The following is a 20,019-nucleotide window of genomic DNA, read 5'->3' as shown; positions in this document are numbered from 1 at the left end:
TTGGGGAACATGGGGTTTTGGGGAACATGGGGTTTTGGGTAACATGGGGTTTTGGGTAACATGGGGTTTTGGGGAACATGGGGTTTGGGGGAACATGGGGTTTGGGGGAACATGGGGTTTGGGGGAACATGGGGTTTTGGGTAACATGGGGTTTTGGTAACAATCGGTTTTTAATTATTTTAAGAGAGTAGCTCAGTTACGTCTGTTTCATGTTCCAGTATTGCTTCTTATCTTCATTTATTTGTCTTATTTAGTGTCTCTTAGATTCTTTATCTTATTTAGTGTCTCTTAGATTCTTTATCTTATTTAGTGTCTCTTAGATTCTTTATCTTATTTAGTGTCTCTTAGATTCTTTATCTTATTTAGTGTCTCTTAGATTCTTTATCTTATTTAGTGTCTCTTAGATTCTTTATCTTATTTAGTGTCTCTTAGATTCTTTATCTTATTTAGTGTCTCTTAGATTCTTTATCTTATTTAGTGTCTCTTAGATTCTTTATCTTATTTAGTGTCTCTTAGATTCTTTGTCTTATTTATTGTCTCTTAGATTCTTTATCTTATTTAGTGTCTCTTAGATTCTTTATCTTATTTAGTGTCTCTTAGATTCTTTATCTTATTTAGTGTCTCTTAGATTCTTTATCTTATTTAGTGTCTCTTAGATTCTTTATCTTATTTAGTGTCTCTTAGATTCTTTATCTTATTTAGTGTCTCTTAGATTCTTTATCTTATTTAGTGTCTCTTAGATTCTTTATCTTGAAGTTGTCACGTTCTGACCTCTATTTCCTTTGTGTTGTATTTATTTAGTATGGTCAGGGCGTGAGTTGGGTGGGCAGTCTATGTTTGTTTTTCTATGTTGTGGGGCAGTTCTATGTTTTCGGCCTAGTATGGTTCTCAATCAGAGGCAGGTGTCATTAGTTGTCTCTGATTGAGAATCATACTTAGGTAGCCTGGGTTTCACTGTGTGTTTGTGGGTGATTGTTCCTGTCTTTGTGTTTGCACCAGATAGGGCTGTTTTGAGTTCTCACGTTTCTTGTTTTCGTTAGTTTGTTCATGTATAGTGTCTTCATTAAAATACAATGAACAACCACCACGCTGCGTTTTGGTCCGCCTCTACTTCACAAGAAGAGAATCGTTACAGAAGTGTTTCCATTATTAGTCCAGGTATTATTATAATCATCTGTTCATTCTTTGTATTTTGAAAAAAAAAATTATAAAGGGGTTTGTTGTTGTTTACCTTATCATTATGTTATTGATTATAAATGTTATGATATTGATTATGATGTAGATTAGTGTTATGATGTTGCTCTCTAAACTGCCATGTAATCAACTGAATGCTTTTAATAAAATTACAGGCTGTCAATCTTGTGTGATTTAATTATTAGACAGACTACAACATACAGTATGAATTAACTGAGATCAGTCTGTGTGATTCCCCTCTTGGACAGACTACAACATACAGTATGAATTAACTGAGATCAGTCTGTGTGATTCCGCTCTTGGACAGACTACAACATACAGTATGAATTAACTGAGATCAGTCTGTGTGATTCCCCTCTTGGACAGACTACAACATACAGTATGAATTAACTGGTCATACATTTGGCAGGAGGTTAGGAAGTGCATCTCAGTTTCCACCTCATTTTGTGGGCTGTGTGCACATAGCCTGTCTTCTCTGGAGAGCCAGGTACTGACCTGTATATAGTCCTGCTATTGTTATTTTTCTGCTGCTCTTTAATTACTTTTTACTCTTTAATTACTTGTTACAGGCCAACCCAAGTGGTACTGTTCAGTAGGATAATAGTAGACCAACCCAAGTGGTACTGTTCAGTAGGATAATAGTAGACCAACCCAAGCTGTACTGTTCAGTAGGATAATAGTAGACCAACCCAAGCTGTACTGTTCAGTAGGATAATAGTAGACCAACCCAAGTGGTACTGTTCAGTAGGATAATAGTAGACCAACCCAAGCTGTACTGTTCAGTAGGATAATAGTAGACCAACCCAAGCTGTACTGTTCAGTAGGATAATAGTAGACCAACCCAAGTGGTACTGTTCTACTATAGCAGTGTTTATATAGTACAGGTAACTAGCACTATTGTTGGATTAGCAGTGTTTATATAGTACAGACACCTAGCACTATTGTTGGATTAGCAGTGTTTATATAGTACAGACATCTAGCACTATTGTTGGATTAGCAGTGTTTATATAGTACAGACACCTAGCACTATTGTTGGATTAGCAGTGTTTATATAGTACAGACACCTACACTATTGTTGGATTAGCAGTGTTTATATAGTACAGACATCTAGCACTATTGTTGGATTAGCAGTGTTTATATAGTAGAGACACCTAGCACTATTGTTGGATTAGCAGTGTTTATATAGTACAGACATCTAGCACTATTGTTGGATTAGCAGTGTTTATATAGTACAGACACCTAGCACTATTGTTGGATTAGCAGTGTTTATATAGTACAGAAATCTTATGTTTATTTGACTCTGATGATAAAGAAATATAAAATATTCCTGTAAAGGACTGTGTTAAATATTTAGGAATACATCTGTCAAAAACCACTTAGTCAGACAACACATGAATTTCTCTCCTAAAATTAAGAATGCCAAAAAGATATGTAATAATTGTCTACAAAGAGATGTTTCTATACTTGGGAGAGTACATCTGTCCAAGGCAGAGGGACTGTCTGGTTTTCTGTACCCCTCATTATCTTTATGTGTAAATCCTGCTACTTGTAAAGAGATCAACAAGACCTTTCTTGACTTCATCTGATAAATAAATCTCACCAACTAAAAGAGTCAGTCCTCTAATAAAAGAGCTGAAGGAGGTCTGGAAGTGTTGGACTTTGTGACATAAATAACACTTTCAAGATCAACTGGTTGAATCAATACTGATTCAATATGGTATTTCATTCACCCAGAGACTGGAACTACTTATCCACATCTACTGTGTCCCCATCCAACAGCACACTTTCAAACATAACATCTACCGGCAGCCTAGAGGTGTGTCTGAACATCAAGAAGAAGGGTGGAAACCCAGTAGTCTCGCCCACCCAGTGTGCGATTCAGACGTTCTGCTTGGCCGTTACCCATGGGATGGTAAGGTGTGGTGTGGGACTTTTCAACACCAGATAACTGAAGCAATTCTACACTAAGTAAACTCTCAAAGTTAGTTAGGTTTCAACAACAAGCTTTACTGGCCTGGAAAATAGGTTTCCTGCACATTTTATCCCCACATAAAGCTCTTTTGTGGAATAATTCAGACATAACTGTACGGAATAAGTCATTGTTCTACCCCAGCTGGCATGAGAGGAATAATGACGTTGTTCTTGATGTTTTTGACAACAGAGGTAATATTCTCACATATGAACAATTTATAACATTGAAAGGGTTTCCAATACCTTTCAGAGAGTTTATTTCTGTGGTCAGAGCCGTTCCCAGGGGTCTAACTACACTAATGAAAACTCATCTTATCTTTGGTAATGATCACAAAGTTTATCCAGAACTCAGAGCCGTTCCCAGGGGTCTAACTACACTAATGAAAACTCATCTTATCTTTGGTAATGATCACAAAGTTTATCCAGAACTCAGAGCCGTTCCCAGGGGTCTAACTACACTAATGAAAACTCATCTTATCTTTGGTAATGATCACAAAGTTTATCCAGAACTCAGAGCCGTTCCCAGGGGTCTAACTACACTAATGAAAACTCATCTTATCTTTGGTAATGATCACAAAGTTTATCCAGAACTCAGAGCCGTTCCCAGGGGTCTAACTACACTAATGAAAACCCATCTTATCTTTATTAATGATCACAAAGTTTATCCAGAACTCAGAGCCGTTCCCAGGGGTCTAACTACACTAATGAAAACTCATCTTATCTTTGGTAATGATCACAAAGTTTATCCAGAAGTCAGAGCCGTTCCCAGGGGTCTAACTACACTAATGAAAACTCATCTTATCTTTGGTAATGATCACAAAGTTTATCCAGAACTCAGAGCCGTTCCCAGGGGTCTAACTACACTAATGAAAACTCATCTTATCTTTGGTAATGATCACAAAGTTTATCCAGAACTCAGAGCCGTTCCCAGGGGTCTAACTACACTAATGAAAACTCATCTTATCTTTGGTAATGATCACAAAGTTTATCCAGAACTCAGAGCCGTTCCCAGGGGTCTAACTACACTAATGAAAACCCATCTTATCTTTATTAATGATCACAAAGTTTATCCAGAACTCAGAGCCGTTCCCAGGGGTCTAACTACACTAATGAAAACCATCTTATCTTTGGTAATGATCACAAAGTTTATCCAGAACTCAAAGCCGTTCCCAGGGGTCTAACTACACTAATGAAAACCCATCTTATCTTTGGTAATGATCACAAAGTTGATCCAGAACTCAGATTGGAAGGCGTGGGCTTACTTGAGAGATCTTGTTGTAATAAATATATAAGACAAATTCTCCGTTCACAAAACCAACTTCCACCGAGAGGAAAGTGTTTGTAAAAAAATATATATAAATTAAAATAAAAAGACACATCGTCATCTGCTGACTGGAGGGGCAACACAGTTGAGGAACCAAAAGTTTATTTTCATTTATTTCATAAAAGTGTAATATTGTATTAAGTTATTCAAAGAGAAGCATGTGTTGATTTATTCGTGTTTAATGAGTGATAATTTACAACAAACTTTAGACCCACTACATATTTACATTGAACCATAGTTCTGACATGGATCATTTAGACCCACTACATATTTACATTGAACCATAGTTCTGACATGGATCATTTAGACCCACTACATATTTACATTGAACCATAGTTCTGACATGGATCATTTTGACCCACTACATATTTACATTGAACCATAGTTCTGACATGGATCATTTTGACCCACTACATATTTACATTGAACCATAGTTCTGACATGGATCATTTTGACCCACTACATATTTACATTGAACCATAGTTCTGACATGGATCATTTTGACCCCAGAGGCATATCTTTTATCACAGCCAAAATGTGGTTTATTCCATTTTTCATGACTTTGTCAATCAACTTGTTCTTAATACATCTAAATCCTGGTTTAGTGTTTCTGTATCAATATGGACTTTTAACAAATTAAAATGCTTTGTACTCCAACAACAATGTTAAAACATTCTACACTGTGACATCATTAAAATACTCCTACTACAATGTTAAAACATTCTACATTGTGACATCATTAAAATACTCCTACTACAATGTTTAAACATTCTACATTGTGACATCATTAAAATACTCCTTCTACAATGTTTAAACATTCTACATTGTGACATCATTAAAATACTCCCACTACAATGTTAAAACATTCTACATTGTGACATCATTAAAATACTCCCACTACAATGTTAAAACATTCTACATTGTGACATCATTAAAATACCCCTTCTACAATGTTTAAACATTCTACATTGTGACATCATTAAAATACTCCCACTACAATGTTAAAACATTCTACATTGTGACATCATTAAAATACTGCTACTACAATGTTAAAACATTCTACATTGTGACATCATTAAAATACTGCTACTACAATGTTAAAACATTCTACATTGTGACATCATTAAAATACTCCTACTACAATGTTAAAACATTCTACATTGTGACATCATTAAAATACTCCTACTACAATGTTTAAACATTCTACATTGTGACATTAATTCATTGATATTATGAAACAACTACTTCATGTATGTATTTTCTGATGTTTGATCAGAGATCTTTTATCAGAGTATCTCTTCTGACATTGATCCCAGCTATGAAATTTCTCTCCTGTGTGTGTTTCTGGTGTGATATCAGGCTACTTGACTGAATAAAACTCTTCCCACATTGACTACAGCTGTAAGATTTCTCTCCTGTGTGTGTTCTCTGCTGTATAGTCAGATGGCTAGATGTAACAAAACTCTTCCCACATTGATCACAGCTATAAGGTTTCACTCCTGTGTGTGCTCTCAGATGTACTATCAGCCAGCTTGAGTGATTAAACCTCTTCCCACATTGAGTACAGTTATAAGGTTTCTCTACTGTGTGTATTTTCTGGTGTGATTTTAAATCTGTTGAACTAACAAAACTCTTTCCGCAGTCAGAGCAGTGGTAAGGTTTCTCTCCCTTGTGTGCTCTCAGATGTACCATCAGGCAGCTTGAGTGAGTAAAACCTTTCCCACATTGATCACAGCTATAAGGTTTCTCTCCAGTGTGTATTCTCTGGTGAGTTTTCAGGCAGCTTGACTGAGTAAAACTCTTCCCACATTGATCACAGGTATATAAGGTTTCTCTCCAGTGTGTATTCTCTGGTGAGTTTTCAGGCAGCTTGACTGAGTAAAACTCTTCCCACATTGATCACAGGTATATAAGATTTCTCTCCAGTGTGTATTCTCTGGTGAGTTTTCAGGCAGCTTGACTGAGTAAAACTCTTCCCACATTGATCACAGGTATATAAGGTTTCTCTCCAGTGTGTATTCTCTGGTGAGTTTTCAGGCAGCTTGACTGAGTAAAACTCTTCCCACATTGATCACAGCTATAAGGTTTCTCTCCAGTATGAATTCACTTTTAGTGATTCTGATCTTCTTTAAGTAATTCTGATCTTCTTTAAGTTCTGATGAAGATTTGCAACCTTCCCCACAGTCAGAGAAGCAGTGAGATTTATTCCCTGTGGGTGTTTCTTGAGGTGATATAAACTGGAGAGACTCTTCTCTGCCTCGTTGGCATCATGATGTTGAGGCTCCCCAGAGGATCCACGATAGTCACATCTCTCTCCTGTGTAAACAACAAGTCAGACAGATGGTTAAAGGCCCACAACAGCAGAAATCCACTGTAAAAGGTGATGCCAACAGCGTAGCCATGATGCTGTACAACAATTGACGTCTGTAATGAATGTTAAAATTTCTTACCTTAACTTTGTTGTCCTTAAGCCATTTTGCCACAACTTTGGAAGCATGCTTGGGGTCATTGTCCATTTGGAAGACCCATTTGCGACCAAGCTTTAACTCATGTCTTTACATGTTGCTTCAATATATCCACATAATTTCCCCACCTCATGATGCCATCTAATTTGTGAAGTGCACTAGTCTCCCCTGCAGCAAAACACCCCCACAAACATGATGCTGCCACCTCCATGCTTCACAGTTGGGATGGTGAGCTTTGGTTTGCAAGCCTCTCCCTTTTTCTTCCAAACATAACGATGGTCATTATGGCCAAACAGTTCTATATTTGTTTCATCAGACCAGAGGACTTTTCTCCAAAAAGTACAATTCACTGATGTGGCCATCAACCTCCTCCTTCACATCTGACTCCTGATGATCAACCTCCTCCTTCACATCTGACTCCTGATGATCAACCTCCTCCTTCACATCTGACTCCTGATGACCAACCTCCTCCTTCACATCTGACTCCTGATGATCAACCTCCTCCTTCACATCTGACTCCTGATGATCAACCTCCTCCTTCACATCTGACTCCTGATGACCAACCTCCTCCTTCACATCTGACTCCTGATGATCAACCTCCTCCCTTCACATCTGACTCCTGATGATCAACCTCCTCCTTCACATCTGACTCCTGATGATCAACCTCCTCCTTCACATCTGACTCCTGATGATCAACCTCCTCCTTCACATCTGACTCCTGATGATCAACCTCCTCCATCACATCTGACTCCTGATGATCAACCTCCTCCTTCACATCTGACTCCTGATGATCAACCTCCTCCTTCACATCTGACTCCTGATGATCAACCTCCTCCTTCACATCTGACTCCTGATGATCAACCTCCTCCTTCACATCTGACTCCTGATGATCAACCTCCTCCTTCACATCTGACTCCTGATGATCAACCTCCTCCTTCACATCTGACTCCTGATGATCAACCTCCTCCTTCACATCTGACTCCTGATGATCAACCTCCTACCTTCACATCTGACTCCTGATGATCAACCTCCTCCTTCACATCTGACTCCTGATGATCAACCTCCTCCTTCACATCTGACTCCTGATGATCAACCTCCTCCTTCACATCTGACTCCTGATGATCAACCTCCTCCTTCACATCTGACTCCTGATGATCAACCTCCTCCTTCACATCTGACTCCTGATGATCAACCTCCTCCTTCACATCTGACTCCTGATGATCAACCTCCTCCTTCACATCTGACTCCTGATGATCAACCTCCTCCTTCACATCTGACTCCTGATGATCAACCTCCTCCTTCACATCTGACTCCTGATGATCAACCTCCTCCTTCACATCTGACTCCTGATGATCAACCTCCTCCTTCACATCTGACTCCTGATGATCAACCTCCTCCTTCACATCTGACTCCTGATGATCAACCTCCTCCTTCACATCTGACTCCTGATGATCAACCTCCTCCTTCACATCTGACTCCTGATGATCAACCTCCTCCTTCACATCTGACTCCTGATGAACAACCTCCTCCTTCACATCTGACTCCTGATGATCAACCTCCTCCTTAACATCTGACTCCTGATGATCAACCTCCTCCTTCACATCTGACTCCTGATGATCAACCTCCTCCTTCACATCTGACTCCTGATGATCAACCTCCTCCTTCACATCTGACTCCTGATGATCAACCTCCGCCTTCACATCTGACTCCTTATGATCAACCTCCTCCTTCACATCTGACTCCTGATGACCAACCTCCTCCTTCACATCTGACTCCTGATGATCAACCTCCTTCACATCTGACTCCTGATGATCAACCTCCTTCACATCTGACTCCTGATGATCAACCTCCTTCACATCTGACTCCTGATGATCAACCTCCTCCTTCACATCTGACTCCTGATGATCAACCTCCTCCTTCACATCTGACTCCTGATGATCAACCTCCTCCTTCACATCTGACTCCAGTGATCAATCCAGAGCGTCTTCTTTTTCTGAAATTCACCCTCACCTTTGATGCGCATGAATCAAGTTATCTGTACATTTTGATTAAGAAGGAGATTGGTGGCTTTATCACAGACCTACACAGGAGGCTGATGGACAGGAATTCCCTGATAGCTTCCAACCTACAACCCTAGAAAATAGCCTCCATCAGCCAATACTGTTGCATACGCAGGTTTTGTGGTACACAGAGTGACTATGACGAACAAGCTGACTGTCTGGATGAGTGTTTCAGACAGTGGGTTACTCAGAGGACTGTCTGGATGAGCGTTTCAGACAGTGGGGTTACCCAGAGGACTGTCTGGATGAGTGTTTCAGACTGGGGTTACTCAGAGGACTGTCTGGATGAGTGTTTCAGACAGGGGGTTACTCAGAGGACTGTCTGGATGAGTGTTTCAGACAGGGGGTTACTCAGAGGACTGTCTGGATGAGTGTTATAGACAGTGGGGTTACTCAGAGGACTGTCTGGATGAGTGTTTCAGACAGTGGGATTACTCAGAGGACTGTCTGGATGAGTGTTTCAGACAGGGGGGTTACTCAGAGGACTGTCTGGATGAGTGTTATACCTCCCCTCCCTCCAGACCAACATGTTCAATGCTTCCTTCAGTATTCCCCAAACCTCCCCTCCCTCCAGACCAACACGTTCAATGCTTCCTTCAGTACTCCCCAAACCTCCCCTCCCTCCAGACCGACACGTTCAATGCTTCCTTCAGTACTCCCCAAACCTCCCCTCCCTCCAGACCAACAGGTTCAATGCTTCCTTCAGTATTCCCCAAACCTCCCCTCCCTCCAGACCGACACGTTCAATGCTTCCATCAGTCCTCCCCAAACCTCCCCTCCCTCCAGACCGACACGTTCAATGCCTCCTTCAGTACTCCCCAAACCTCCCCTCCCTCCAGACCAACATGTTCAATGCTTCCTTCAGTACTCCCCACTTGGTAAACAGTTTGACCACATCATTAAAACACGTCTTGATCACTGATCCACAACCGGGGAAGACTTTTAAAGAACCCCACGGGGAGTTTTCAGACACGCCCCCAACATCAGTCAAATGGTGGTGAGGTCTGATCTTCCACCAGAGCCACCTAGTACTTTCCTGCAAGGTTTGTTACACTACTAGCTGGTGGGACTCCTTTGCTGGATTAGATTATAGCTGAGATCCCAATACCCATGTAAACACAGCTTACTGATAGATCAATGAGGTTAGATCCAATACCCATGTAAACATAGCTTACTGGCAGATCAATGAGGTTAGATCCAATACCCATGTAAACATAGCTTACTGACAGATCAATGAGGTTAGATCCAATACCCATGTAAACATAGCTTACTGATAGATCAATGAGGTCAGATCCCAATAACCATGCAAACATAGCTTACTGACAGATCAATGAGGTTAGATCCAATACCCATGTAAACATAGCTTACTGATAGATCAATGAGGTTAGATCCAATACCCATGTAAACATAGCTTACTGATAGATCAATGAGGTTAGATCCAATACCCATGTAAACATAGCTTACTGATAGATCAATGAGGTCAGATCCCAATAACCATGTAAACATAGTTTACTGACAGATCAATGAGGTCAGATCCAATACCCATGTAAACATAGCTTACTGACAGATCAATGAGTTTAGATCCAATACCCATGTGTTGCGAACAGGTCGATTGTAGCGGTAGTCGTTTCGATGGAGAATAACTTTACAGTTATTTTGACCGCGGTGGTTATTGTTGTCGTGGTTTCGTGGAAGAAACCGTTGTTGTGCATCATCTTTCAACGCTCCAATACCTGATAATGACCAAACCTGTTTAGGCTTTTTGGAATTTAACTTCAATTAACCTGAAAGTGTTCATAGTATAAACATCTGTAGGGTTGGTAGAATGTGGAAAGACCCACCTCATTGGTTAATATTCCCTGTAGAAACATCTGTTGGGTTGGTAGAATGTGGAAAGACCCACCTCATTGGTTAATATTCCCGGTAGTAGAAACATCTGTTGGGTTGGTAGAATGTGGAAAGACCCACCTCATTGGTTAATATTCCCTGTAGTAGAAACATCTGTTGGGTTGGTAGAATGTGGAAGTAGGTTTTAAATTCATACTTATTACAAATCTGCAGTTGTCTGACTATTCTATTATTATTCAATGAAAGAAATGTAAAAATGCACTTTTTGTCTGGAAATAAAATCAACATTTATCTGCGTTAACCACTCCAGTCAACAGATGGCGATATGCGTTTTTCAGGCGATGCTATCAGAGTGACGTATAATGTAGTGGACGGGACGCTTCTTCAACAACATCTAGTCAGCCACCTCGGTAGCTTCCTAGCGGAAACGTTCAAGCTGTTCAGACTGCTTCGGTCTATATTTACTTCTGTATTTGGAACATAATTCTGTCTTTTAACTAGTTTCCCCATTTCATGTCATATTTCCGTTTAGTCAGGTAACGGTAGCTGGCTTGATAAATGAGCCTATCACTAGGCTAGTCGCTAACTAGCTAGGTTAGCTGGCTAACATCCCCGACCATGAGCTCAGCAAGCTGCTGCCCTCCTGCTAAAAAAGAGGTCTGCTGGAAGGAGAAAGAAGGCATTTGGCTGAACGTTGTCGTGAAAGAGGAGACTGAAGAGGAGGATGTCACAGTAAACGAAGAAGTAGAGGGTGAGGCTGTTACACAGAAAGAAGAGGAAGAAAACCATTATACTTTTTTTGGAGTGAATGAAGGAGAGATAACTGTCATATTGAAGGAGGAGGAGAGGGAAGAAGAGGAGGAGACAGAAGATCTGAGTAACACCAGTAAGTCCTGTCTTGAAAATAGTTGTTGAACTGATACGAGGTTTTAAAACGGCATTCTACTCTGGTTCTGAGCTTAAATGCCGTTTTTTAATGTAGGAATTGATAAAGCTACACTGTAAGATGTGAATACCATCAAGAAGCTGGCCAACAACAAAACTTTAATGGATTTGCACCCAAAATCACAACTTAAATGTCTCACGGAATGGACTTGCCTTCATTCAATACTGCAATTCCACTGTATTAAACTGGAGGCGATTTCCAGCCCACCGTTGACTGCGGTCAAGTGAGCCGACAGTCGCAAAACGCGGTCAGGCCATCTGCTCTTCGGTTTCTTCCTGAATTTGCGTGCGCGAATACACTTTACGGAATGTCTGTTTTTTTCAGGTAGGGAAACTGAGTTGAATGGACTCTCATGCACAGGTTGTCGAGACGATGGCTACAAATCATTACAAGCAAACCGTTTGAAGCACACTTATTCAATCTTCCATAATACAAATGATACCAAATCGTTTATTTAATTTTCGTGTTATCATAAAGTACTTTATCATTGCTAGAGTGTCAAGTGTAGGCTGGACTGGTGTAAACGCTACAGCATACAATGACATTCTAGACCATTCTATAGGCCTCTCTGACTAAGAACCACACAGAGACCTGCATTTTGTAGTGGCTTTAATAACACTTGTAAAAACTGACTTCAGATGATTGAGGGATCTAGTCTAGATTAAACGTCATAGGAAGTTTTATCATGTGGAGGTTTCATTCAGGTCTCTGTTTAATTAAATCATCTGTTTGTCTTTGACAGGAGAGAGACCAGACTCTCCTTCTGACAGCGGGAAGAGTCCTTCAGGGAAACCAGACCCCGAGACGTCCAAACCAGCAGGACGACATCACTGCTCCCAGTGTGGAAAGCGCTTTACTCAGTTAGGGAGCCTGAGAACACATAAGAGAATACACACTGGAGAGAAGCCATACCACTGTTCCCAATGTGGAATGACGTTTACCCAGTTAGGGAGCCTGCAAACGCATGAGAGGGGACACACAGGGGAAAAGCTTTTCCAATGTTCCCATTGTGGAAAGAGTTTTGGCCAGGTAGGAAACCTGAACAAGCATGAGAGGACACACACAGGTAAGAAGATGTACCGCTGCTCCCAGTGTGGAGAGAGATTTACCCGGTTAAGGTACCTGAAAGAGCATGAAGGAATACATACAAATACACAGGAGGAGAAGACATACCACTGCTCTCACTGTGGAAAGACATTTTCCCAGTCAGATAACCTGAAAACACATGAGAGAATCGAGAGGCTGTGTTCTGACTTGTGTTTTTGACTGAGAATGTGTGTGTTTGTTTGGGCTGTCAGACTTGAGTTCACTTTGTGTAATGTTAGTGCACTATTTTTAATTGTGATTAATCCATTGTCTGAAAGGGTTAAAAACACACTGAAAACATCCAGAATACATCCTATATACAGCTAAAATCTACAAAGCTATGTAAACACAAGATGACATTGAGGTTAAATAAAGTGTGATTTATCAATGGAACATATTTTGACACGTCCACTGTGTGTCTCTGTAGAGTCATAATATTCATAACAACTAGAGGTCAAACAGGGAGATGGTTCCATTCATTTTCCCCACAGGGCTGTGTTTTGTTTAGACTCACCCTGGTGTGATGTTTTGATAACCATGTAAACCTCTCTGGGACAAGGTGACTGAGGACACAGTGTGTTGTCAATTTATTGTCATGATTTTAAAATGGTATAACTGCCTTTATTTTAGCTGGACCCCAGGAAGAGTAGCTGCTGCCTTGGCAGGAACTAATGGGGATCCATAATAAACCCCAGGAAGAGTAGCTGCTGCCTTGACAGGAACTAATGGGGATCCATAATAAACCCCCAGGAAGAGTAGCTGCTGCCTTGGCAGGAACTGATGGGGATCCATATTAAACCCCCAGAAAGAGTAGCTGCTGCCTTGGCAGGAACTAATGGGGATCTATAATAAACCCCAGGAAGAGTAGCTGCTGCCTTGACAGGAACTAATGGGGATCCATAATAAACCCCAGGAAGAGTAGCTGCTGCCTTGGCAGGAACTGATGGGGATCCATATTAAACCCCCAGAAAGAGTAGCTGCTGCCTTGGCAGGAACTAATGGGGATCCATAATAAACCCCAGGAAGAGTAGCTGCTGCCTTGGCAGGAACTAATGGGGATCCATAATAAACCCCCAGGAAGAGTAGCTGCTGCCTTGGCAGGAACTAATGGGGATCCATAATAAACCCCAGGAAGAGTAGCTGCTGCCTTGGCAGGAACTAATGGGGATCCATAATAAACCCCAGGAAGAGTAGCTGCTGCCTTGGCAGGAACTAATGGGGATCTATAATAAACCCCAGGAAGAGTAGCTGCTGCCTTGGCAGGAACTAATGGGGATCTATAATAAACCCCAGGAAGAGTAGCTGCTGCCTTGGCAGGAACTGATGGGGATCCATATTAAACCCCCAGAAAGAGTAGCTGCTGCCTTGGCAGGAACTAATGGGGATCCATAATAAACCCCCAGGAAGAGTAGCTGCTGCCTTGGCAGGAACTAATGGGGATCCATAATAAACCCCAGGAAGAGTAGCTGCTGCCTTGGCAGGAACTAATGGGGATCCATAATAAACCCCAGGAAGAGTAGCTGCTGCCTTGGCAGGAACTAATGGGGATCTATAATAAACCCCAGGAAGAGTAGCTGCTGCCTTGGCAGGAACTAATGGGGATCCATAATAAACCCCAGGAAGAGTAGATGCTGCCATGGCAGGAACTAATGGGGATCCAGATTAAACCCCAGGAAGAGTAGCTGCTGCCTTGGCAGGAACTAATGGGGATCTATAATAAACCCCAGGAAGAGTATATGCTGCCTTGGCAGGAACTAATGGGGATCCATAATAAACCCCAGGGAGAGTAGCTGCTGCCTTGGCAGGAACTAATGGGGATGTCTCTCTCTACTCTCAGATTCGAAAATGCTAATTAGCATCTAAGTAGACAACATGCCTACAAATCCCTGCAAGCTCCTGCAAATCATCTCTAGCCAACACATTTCACAGAACAGTTCACAGAATTGTCCATTGAAATAAATGTTGACAATTTAATCATCGCTACTTTAAGGCCTGATTGGTGGAGTGCTGCAGAGATTGTTGTCCTTCTGGAAGGTTCTCCCGTCTCCACAGAGGAAATCTGGAGCTCTGTCAGAGTGAACATCGGGTTCTTGTTCACCTCCCTGACCAAGGCCCTTCTCCCCCGATTTCTCAGTTTGGCCGGGTGGCCAGCTCTAGAAAGAGTATTTATTGGTGGTTCCAAACTTCTTCCATTTAAGAATGATGGCGGTCATTGTGTTCATGGGGACCGTCAATGCTACAGACATTTTTGGTACCTTTCCACAGATCTGTGCTTCGACACATTCCTGTCTCAGAACTCTACTGACAATTCCTTCGACCTCATGGCTTGGTTTTTGCTCTGACATGCACTGTAAACTGTGGGACCTTATATAGACAGGTGTGTGCCTTTCCAAACCATGTCTAATTTATTGAATTTACCACAGGTGGACTCCAATCAAGTTGTAGAATCATCTCAAGGATGATCAATGGAATCAGGATGCATCTGAGCTCAATTTTGAGTCTCATAGTAAAGGGTCTGAATACTTAAGTAAAGACATTTGCAAAAATTTCAAGCCTGTTTTTGGTTTGTTATTATGGGGTATTGTGTGTAGGTTGATGAGGGGGAAAAATATATTACATTTTATAATGAGGCTGTAACGTAACTAAATGTGGAATAAGTGAAGGGGTCTGAATACTTAATGAATACACTGTATACCACTGGAAGAGGTTTCTATCATTGGCAGTTTTGTACACAGTCAGGTGATACGTGGTATAGAAAGTCCAATCTTAGGAGAGAACATGGGAGGCACTATACTGTGTGTCTGCAGGTGTCTATCTGGTCAAAACCACTGATACAGGTGCCCCTCCACCCTCTGGTGGGATGGATCATGTCTACAGAGAAACCTACATTCAAATACTTAGATTTGTGAAATTATTAGATATTACTTGTTAGGTATTACTGCACTGCCGGAGCTAGAAACACAAGCATTTTGCTACACCTGCAAAACATTTGCTAAACACGTGTATGTGACCAATAAAATGTGATTTTGATTTGAAATAAACGTCCTATTTATCAAAGCTGATTTTGGATGGAGTCAAAATGACTCCAAAGGATTTTAATTTGTTAAAAGTCCTTATTGATACAGAAACACTAAAACAGGATTTAGATGTATCAAGAACAAGTTGATTGACAAAGTCATGAAAAATTGGATGAATTGACTAAACCACATTATGGCTGTGATAAAAGATATGCCTCTGGGGTCAAAATGATCCCTGTCAGAACTATGGATCAATGTAAATATGTAATGGGTCTAAATGATCCATGTCAGAACTATGGTTCAATGTAAATATGTAGTGGGTCTAAATGATCCATGTCAGAACTATGGTTCAATGTAAATATGTAGTGGGTCAAAATGATCCCTGTCAGAACTATGGTTCAATGTAAATATGTAGTGGGTCAAAATGATCCCTGTCAGAACTATGGTTCAATGTAAATATGTAGTGGGTCAAAATGATCCCTGTCAGAACTATGGTTCAATGTAAATATGTAGTGGGTCTAAAGTTTGTTTTAAATTATCACTCATTAAACACGAATCAATCAACACATGCTTCTCTTTGAACGACTTAATATGATAATCAACTTTAATGAAATAAATGAAAAATAAACTTTTGGTTCCTCAACTGCGTTGCCACTCCAGTCAGCAGATGGCGATGTGCGTCTTTTAGGTTCAGGCGACGCTGCCAGTGTGACGTATAATCTAGTGGACGGGACGCTCCTTCAACAACAACAGTTAGACACCTCGGTAGCTTTCTAGCAAACATAGCTACAACATTCACTCTCTTTACACTGTTTTGGTGTATATTAGTCGCTGTGTATTAAACACACTTCTGTCGTATGTACGTGTTGGCCCATTTAATTATATATTTACGTTGTTTATCAGCTAGCTGGTTTGCTAAATTAGCTTAGAACTAGGCTAGTTGCTAATGCTAGCTAGCGAACATCTCCGACCATGAGTTCATTAAGTTACTCTCCTCCTGCTAAAGAAGAAGAGGTCTTCTGGACGGAGAAAGAAGCTCTCCTGAAAGAGGAGGAGGAAGAGAAGGATGTTTCAATACAAAAACAAGTAGAGGGTGAGGCTGTTACCGTGAAAGAAGAAGAGAAAGACGTTTCAGTGAAAGAAAAGGAAGACTCGTTCAGAGTGAAAGAGGAGGAGGATGTTACAGTAAAAGAAGAGGAGGCGGAGAGAGAGAGGGATGCAGTTTTTGGAGTGAAAGAGGGGGAGGGGGAGATGACTGTCACATCGAAAAAGGAAGAGGAGGACGAAGAGGAGGAAACTGGATATCTGGGCCCGGTTTCCCCAACGCATCTTAAGGTATCCTATGGTTCTGACGGTGAATTTAGCCGTAAGATGGTTTTGAGAAACCGGGCCGTGATTAACACTAGTAAGTACTGTCTTAAAAACAGAGGCACAAACTCTGCAGTTGTTGAACTGATGTGTGGTGTTAAAGGGGAAATATGTAATTGCTACATTTATATTATATATAGCCATTGATTCTTGAAGAATATAACACATACCTCATGAGCTTAGTTCAACTGTTGTACCCCATCAGAACCCCAAATAAGATTTTTTTACGCCAATGTTTAGAAACAATGTAAATCAACACTGTTTAGCCTCAACATGGTTAAAACTATCATGTTGATTTCATGGATGGTCAGTCCTTGCATCCGTAGGTCTGTCTATGAATTTGAGAGTAGTTACATTTCTCCAGACCCATCCATCATCTTATTACCAAAACAGTGGTGGAATGACATCCCTGTTATTGTTTGAACTGCAGATTGGTTGATCGATTGATTTGGCTTTTTTAAAGGGACAACCTAGCATTTTAACAGCAACAAAATGCCTGCCCTGAGACTTGGTTTGGTAAACAGCTGAGGGATGGGGGCTGGATAAATGTAACCACTCTGGGGGCTGGATAAATGTAACCACTCTCACATTCAATTCATTTCCCTCGTGCGCCTATTTTAGCAAACACAGAAAGGGGCCTATATTGGTGACCAAAGGTTGTCTGGCACACTGCTTAGGGGTTCAGCAACTATAATAACTTATTTCTAGCAGACAATCATCGATGTTACGACTAATGTGAAAACATGACAAAATATGACTATTGTTGCTCACTTGACTGTCTCAAGACAATTGTCAAATAATTTTAACATTCATTACAGACGTCAATTGTTGTACAACATCATGGCTACGCTGTTGGCATCACCTTTTACAGTGGATTTCTGCTGTTGTGGGCCTTTAACCATCTGTCTGACTTGTTGTTCACACAGGAGAGAGATGTGACTATCGTGGATCCTCTGGGGAGCCTCAACAACATCATGAAGCTGACGAGGCAGGGAAGAGTCCCTCCCGATCAGAACACCTCAAGAAACACCAGTGGAGACCAACAGGGAAGAAATCGCACTGCTGCTCTAACTGTGGGAAGAGTTACTTAAGATCAAATTCACTAAAAGTACACATGAGAATTCACACTGGAGAGAAACCTTACAGCTGTGATCAATGTGGAAAGAGTTTTACTACATCTAGCCATCGGATTGTACACCAGAGAACACACACAGGAGACAAATCTTATAGCTGTGATCAATGTGGGAAGAGTTTTACTCAGTCAAGCAGCCTGTTGTCTCACCAGAGAACACACACAGGAGAGAAACCTTACAGCTGTTATCAATGTGGGAAGAATTTTACTCAGTCAAGCAACCTGGTATCACACCAGAGAACACACACAGGAGAGAAACCTTATAGTTGTGAACAATGTGGGAAGAATTTTACAACATCCAGCCATCTGATTATACACCAGAGAACACACACAGGAGAGAAGCCTTATAGCTGTGAACAATGTGGGAAGAATTTTACTACATCTAGTCATCTGATTGTACACCAGAGAACACACCCAGGAGAGAAACCTCATAGCTGTGAACAATGTGGGAAGAATTATACTACATCTAGCCATCTGATTGTACACCAGAGAACACACACAGGAGAGAAACCTCATAGCTGTGGTCAATGTGACAAGAGATACTCTGATAAAAGATCTCTGATCAAACATCAGAAAATACATTAATGATGGAGTTGTTTCATGATATCAATGAATTAATGTCACAATGTAGAATGTTTAAACATTGTAGTAGGAGTATTTTAATGATGTCACAATGTAGAATGTTTAAACATTGTAGTAGGAGTATTTTAATGATGTCACAGTGTAGAATGTTTAAACATTGTAGAAGGAGTATTTTAATGATGTCACAATGTATAATGTTTAAACATTGTAGTAGGAGTATTTTAATGTCACAGTGTAGAATGTTTAAACATTGTAGAAGGAGTATTTTAATGATGTCACAGTGTAGAATGTTTTAACATTGTAGAAGGAGTATTTTAATAATGTCACAATGTAGAATGTTTTCACATTGTAGTAGGAGTATTTTAATGATGTCACAATGTAGAATGTTTTAACATTGTAGTAGGAGTATTTTAATGATGTCACAATGTAGAATGTTTAAACATTGTAGAAGGAGTATTTTAATGATGTCACAATGTATAATGTTTTAACATTGTAGTAGGAGTATTTTAATAATGTCACAATGTAGAATGTTTTTACATTGTAGTAGGGGTATTTTAATGATGTCACAATGTAGAATGTTTTAACATTGTAGATGGAGTATTTTAATGATGTCACAATGTAGAATGTTTTAACATTATAGAAGGAGTATTTTAATGATGTCACAATGTAGAATGTTTAAACATTGTAGAAGGAGTATTTTAATGATGTCACAATGTAGAATGTTTTAACATTGTGGTAGGAGTATTTTAATGATGTCACAATGTAGAATGTTTAAACATTGTAGAAGGAGTATTTTAATGATGTCACAATGTAGAACTCTAAATGTTTGCCCCCTGTTCAATTGATTTCTGCATGATATGGATATTAGCCTCAGGGGGAATATACAGGCTCTGAATTGAAAGAGTGCTATTTATATGATATAACAGAAAGTGACTCACACAAAAAGAGCTGTGTTACACTTACAGCATTGGTGACCCACTTGAATCAAAATGTAGCTAGATGTTTTCTACAAGTTGTCCTCTAACC

General features: G+C 40.4%; 2 protein-coding genes and 1 pseudogene across 2 annotated transcripts; 2 read left to right on the top strand and 1 right to left on the bottom strand.

The window, feature by feature from the left end:
- Positions 1 to 4,546: 4,546 nt before the first annotated feature.
- LOC139402782 (zinc finger protein 214-like) lies at positions 4,547 to 6,586 on the bottom strand (annotated as a pseudogene).
- Positions 6,587 to 11,255: 4,669 nt separating this feature from the next.
- On the top strand, positions 11,256 to 13,274 carry LOC139402770 (gastrula zinc finger protein XlCGF7.1-like). The gene is made up of 2 exons (XM_071146693.1): positions 11,256 to 11,748; positions 12,551 to 13,274. Exons 1-2 carry the CDS (start codon positions 11,481 to 11,483, stop codon positions 13,072 to 13,074), a joined length of 792 nt encoding a protein of 263 aa, XP_071002794.1. The 5' UTR covers positions 11,256 to 11,480; the 3' UTR covers positions 13,075 to 13,274.
- Positions 13,275 to 16,671: 3,397 nt separating this feature from the next.
- Positions 16,672 to 19,145, top strand: LOC139402767 (zinc finger protein 180-like). The gene is made up of 2 exons (XM_071146690.1): positions 16,672 to 17,316; positions 18,206 to 19,145. The coding sequence occupies exons 1-2, from the start codon at positions 16,884 to 16,886 to the stop codon at positions 18,994 to 18,996; spliced, it is 1,224 nt and encodes a 407-aa protein (XP_071002791.1). The 5' UTR covers positions 16,672 to 16,883; the 3' UTR covers positions 18,997 to 19,145.
- The last annotated feature ends 874 nt before the right edge of the window (positions 19,146 to 20,019 follow it).

Source organism: Oncorhynchus clarkii, unplaced genomic scaffold, assembly GCF_045791955.1.
Source record: "Oncorhynchus clarkii lewisi isolate Uvic-CL-2024 unplaced genomic scaffold, UVic_Ocla_1.0 unplaced_contig_1599_pilon_pilon, whole genome shotgun sequence".
Lineage (NCBI taxonomy): Eukaryota > Metazoa > Chordata > Actinopteri > Salmoniformes > Salmonidae > Oncorhynchus > Oncorhynchus clarkii.
The sequence above is the reverse complement of the archived record's forward strand: the minus strand, read 5'-3'. Positions and strand labels throughout refer to the sequence as shown.

Bases quoted from the DNA above. Each gene is read 5' to 3' on its own strand.
- LOC139402767 (XM_071146690.1), top strand. From the start codon at position 16,884: ATGAGTTCATTAAGTTACTCTCCTCCTGCTAAAGAAGAAGAGGTCTTC. The intron at 17,317-18,205 runs GTAAGTACTGTC...TTGTTCACACAG, and splicing joins CCGGGCCGTGATTAACACTA to GAGAGAGATGTGACTATCGT.
- LOC139402770 (XM_071146693.1), top strand. From the start codon at position 11,481: ATGAGCTCAGCAAGCTGCTGCCCTCCTGCTAAAAAAGAGGTCTGCTGG. The intron at 11,749-12,550 runs GTAAGTCCTGTC...TGTCTTTGACAG, and splicing joins AGAAGATCTGAGTAACACCA to GAGAGAGACCAGACTCTCCT.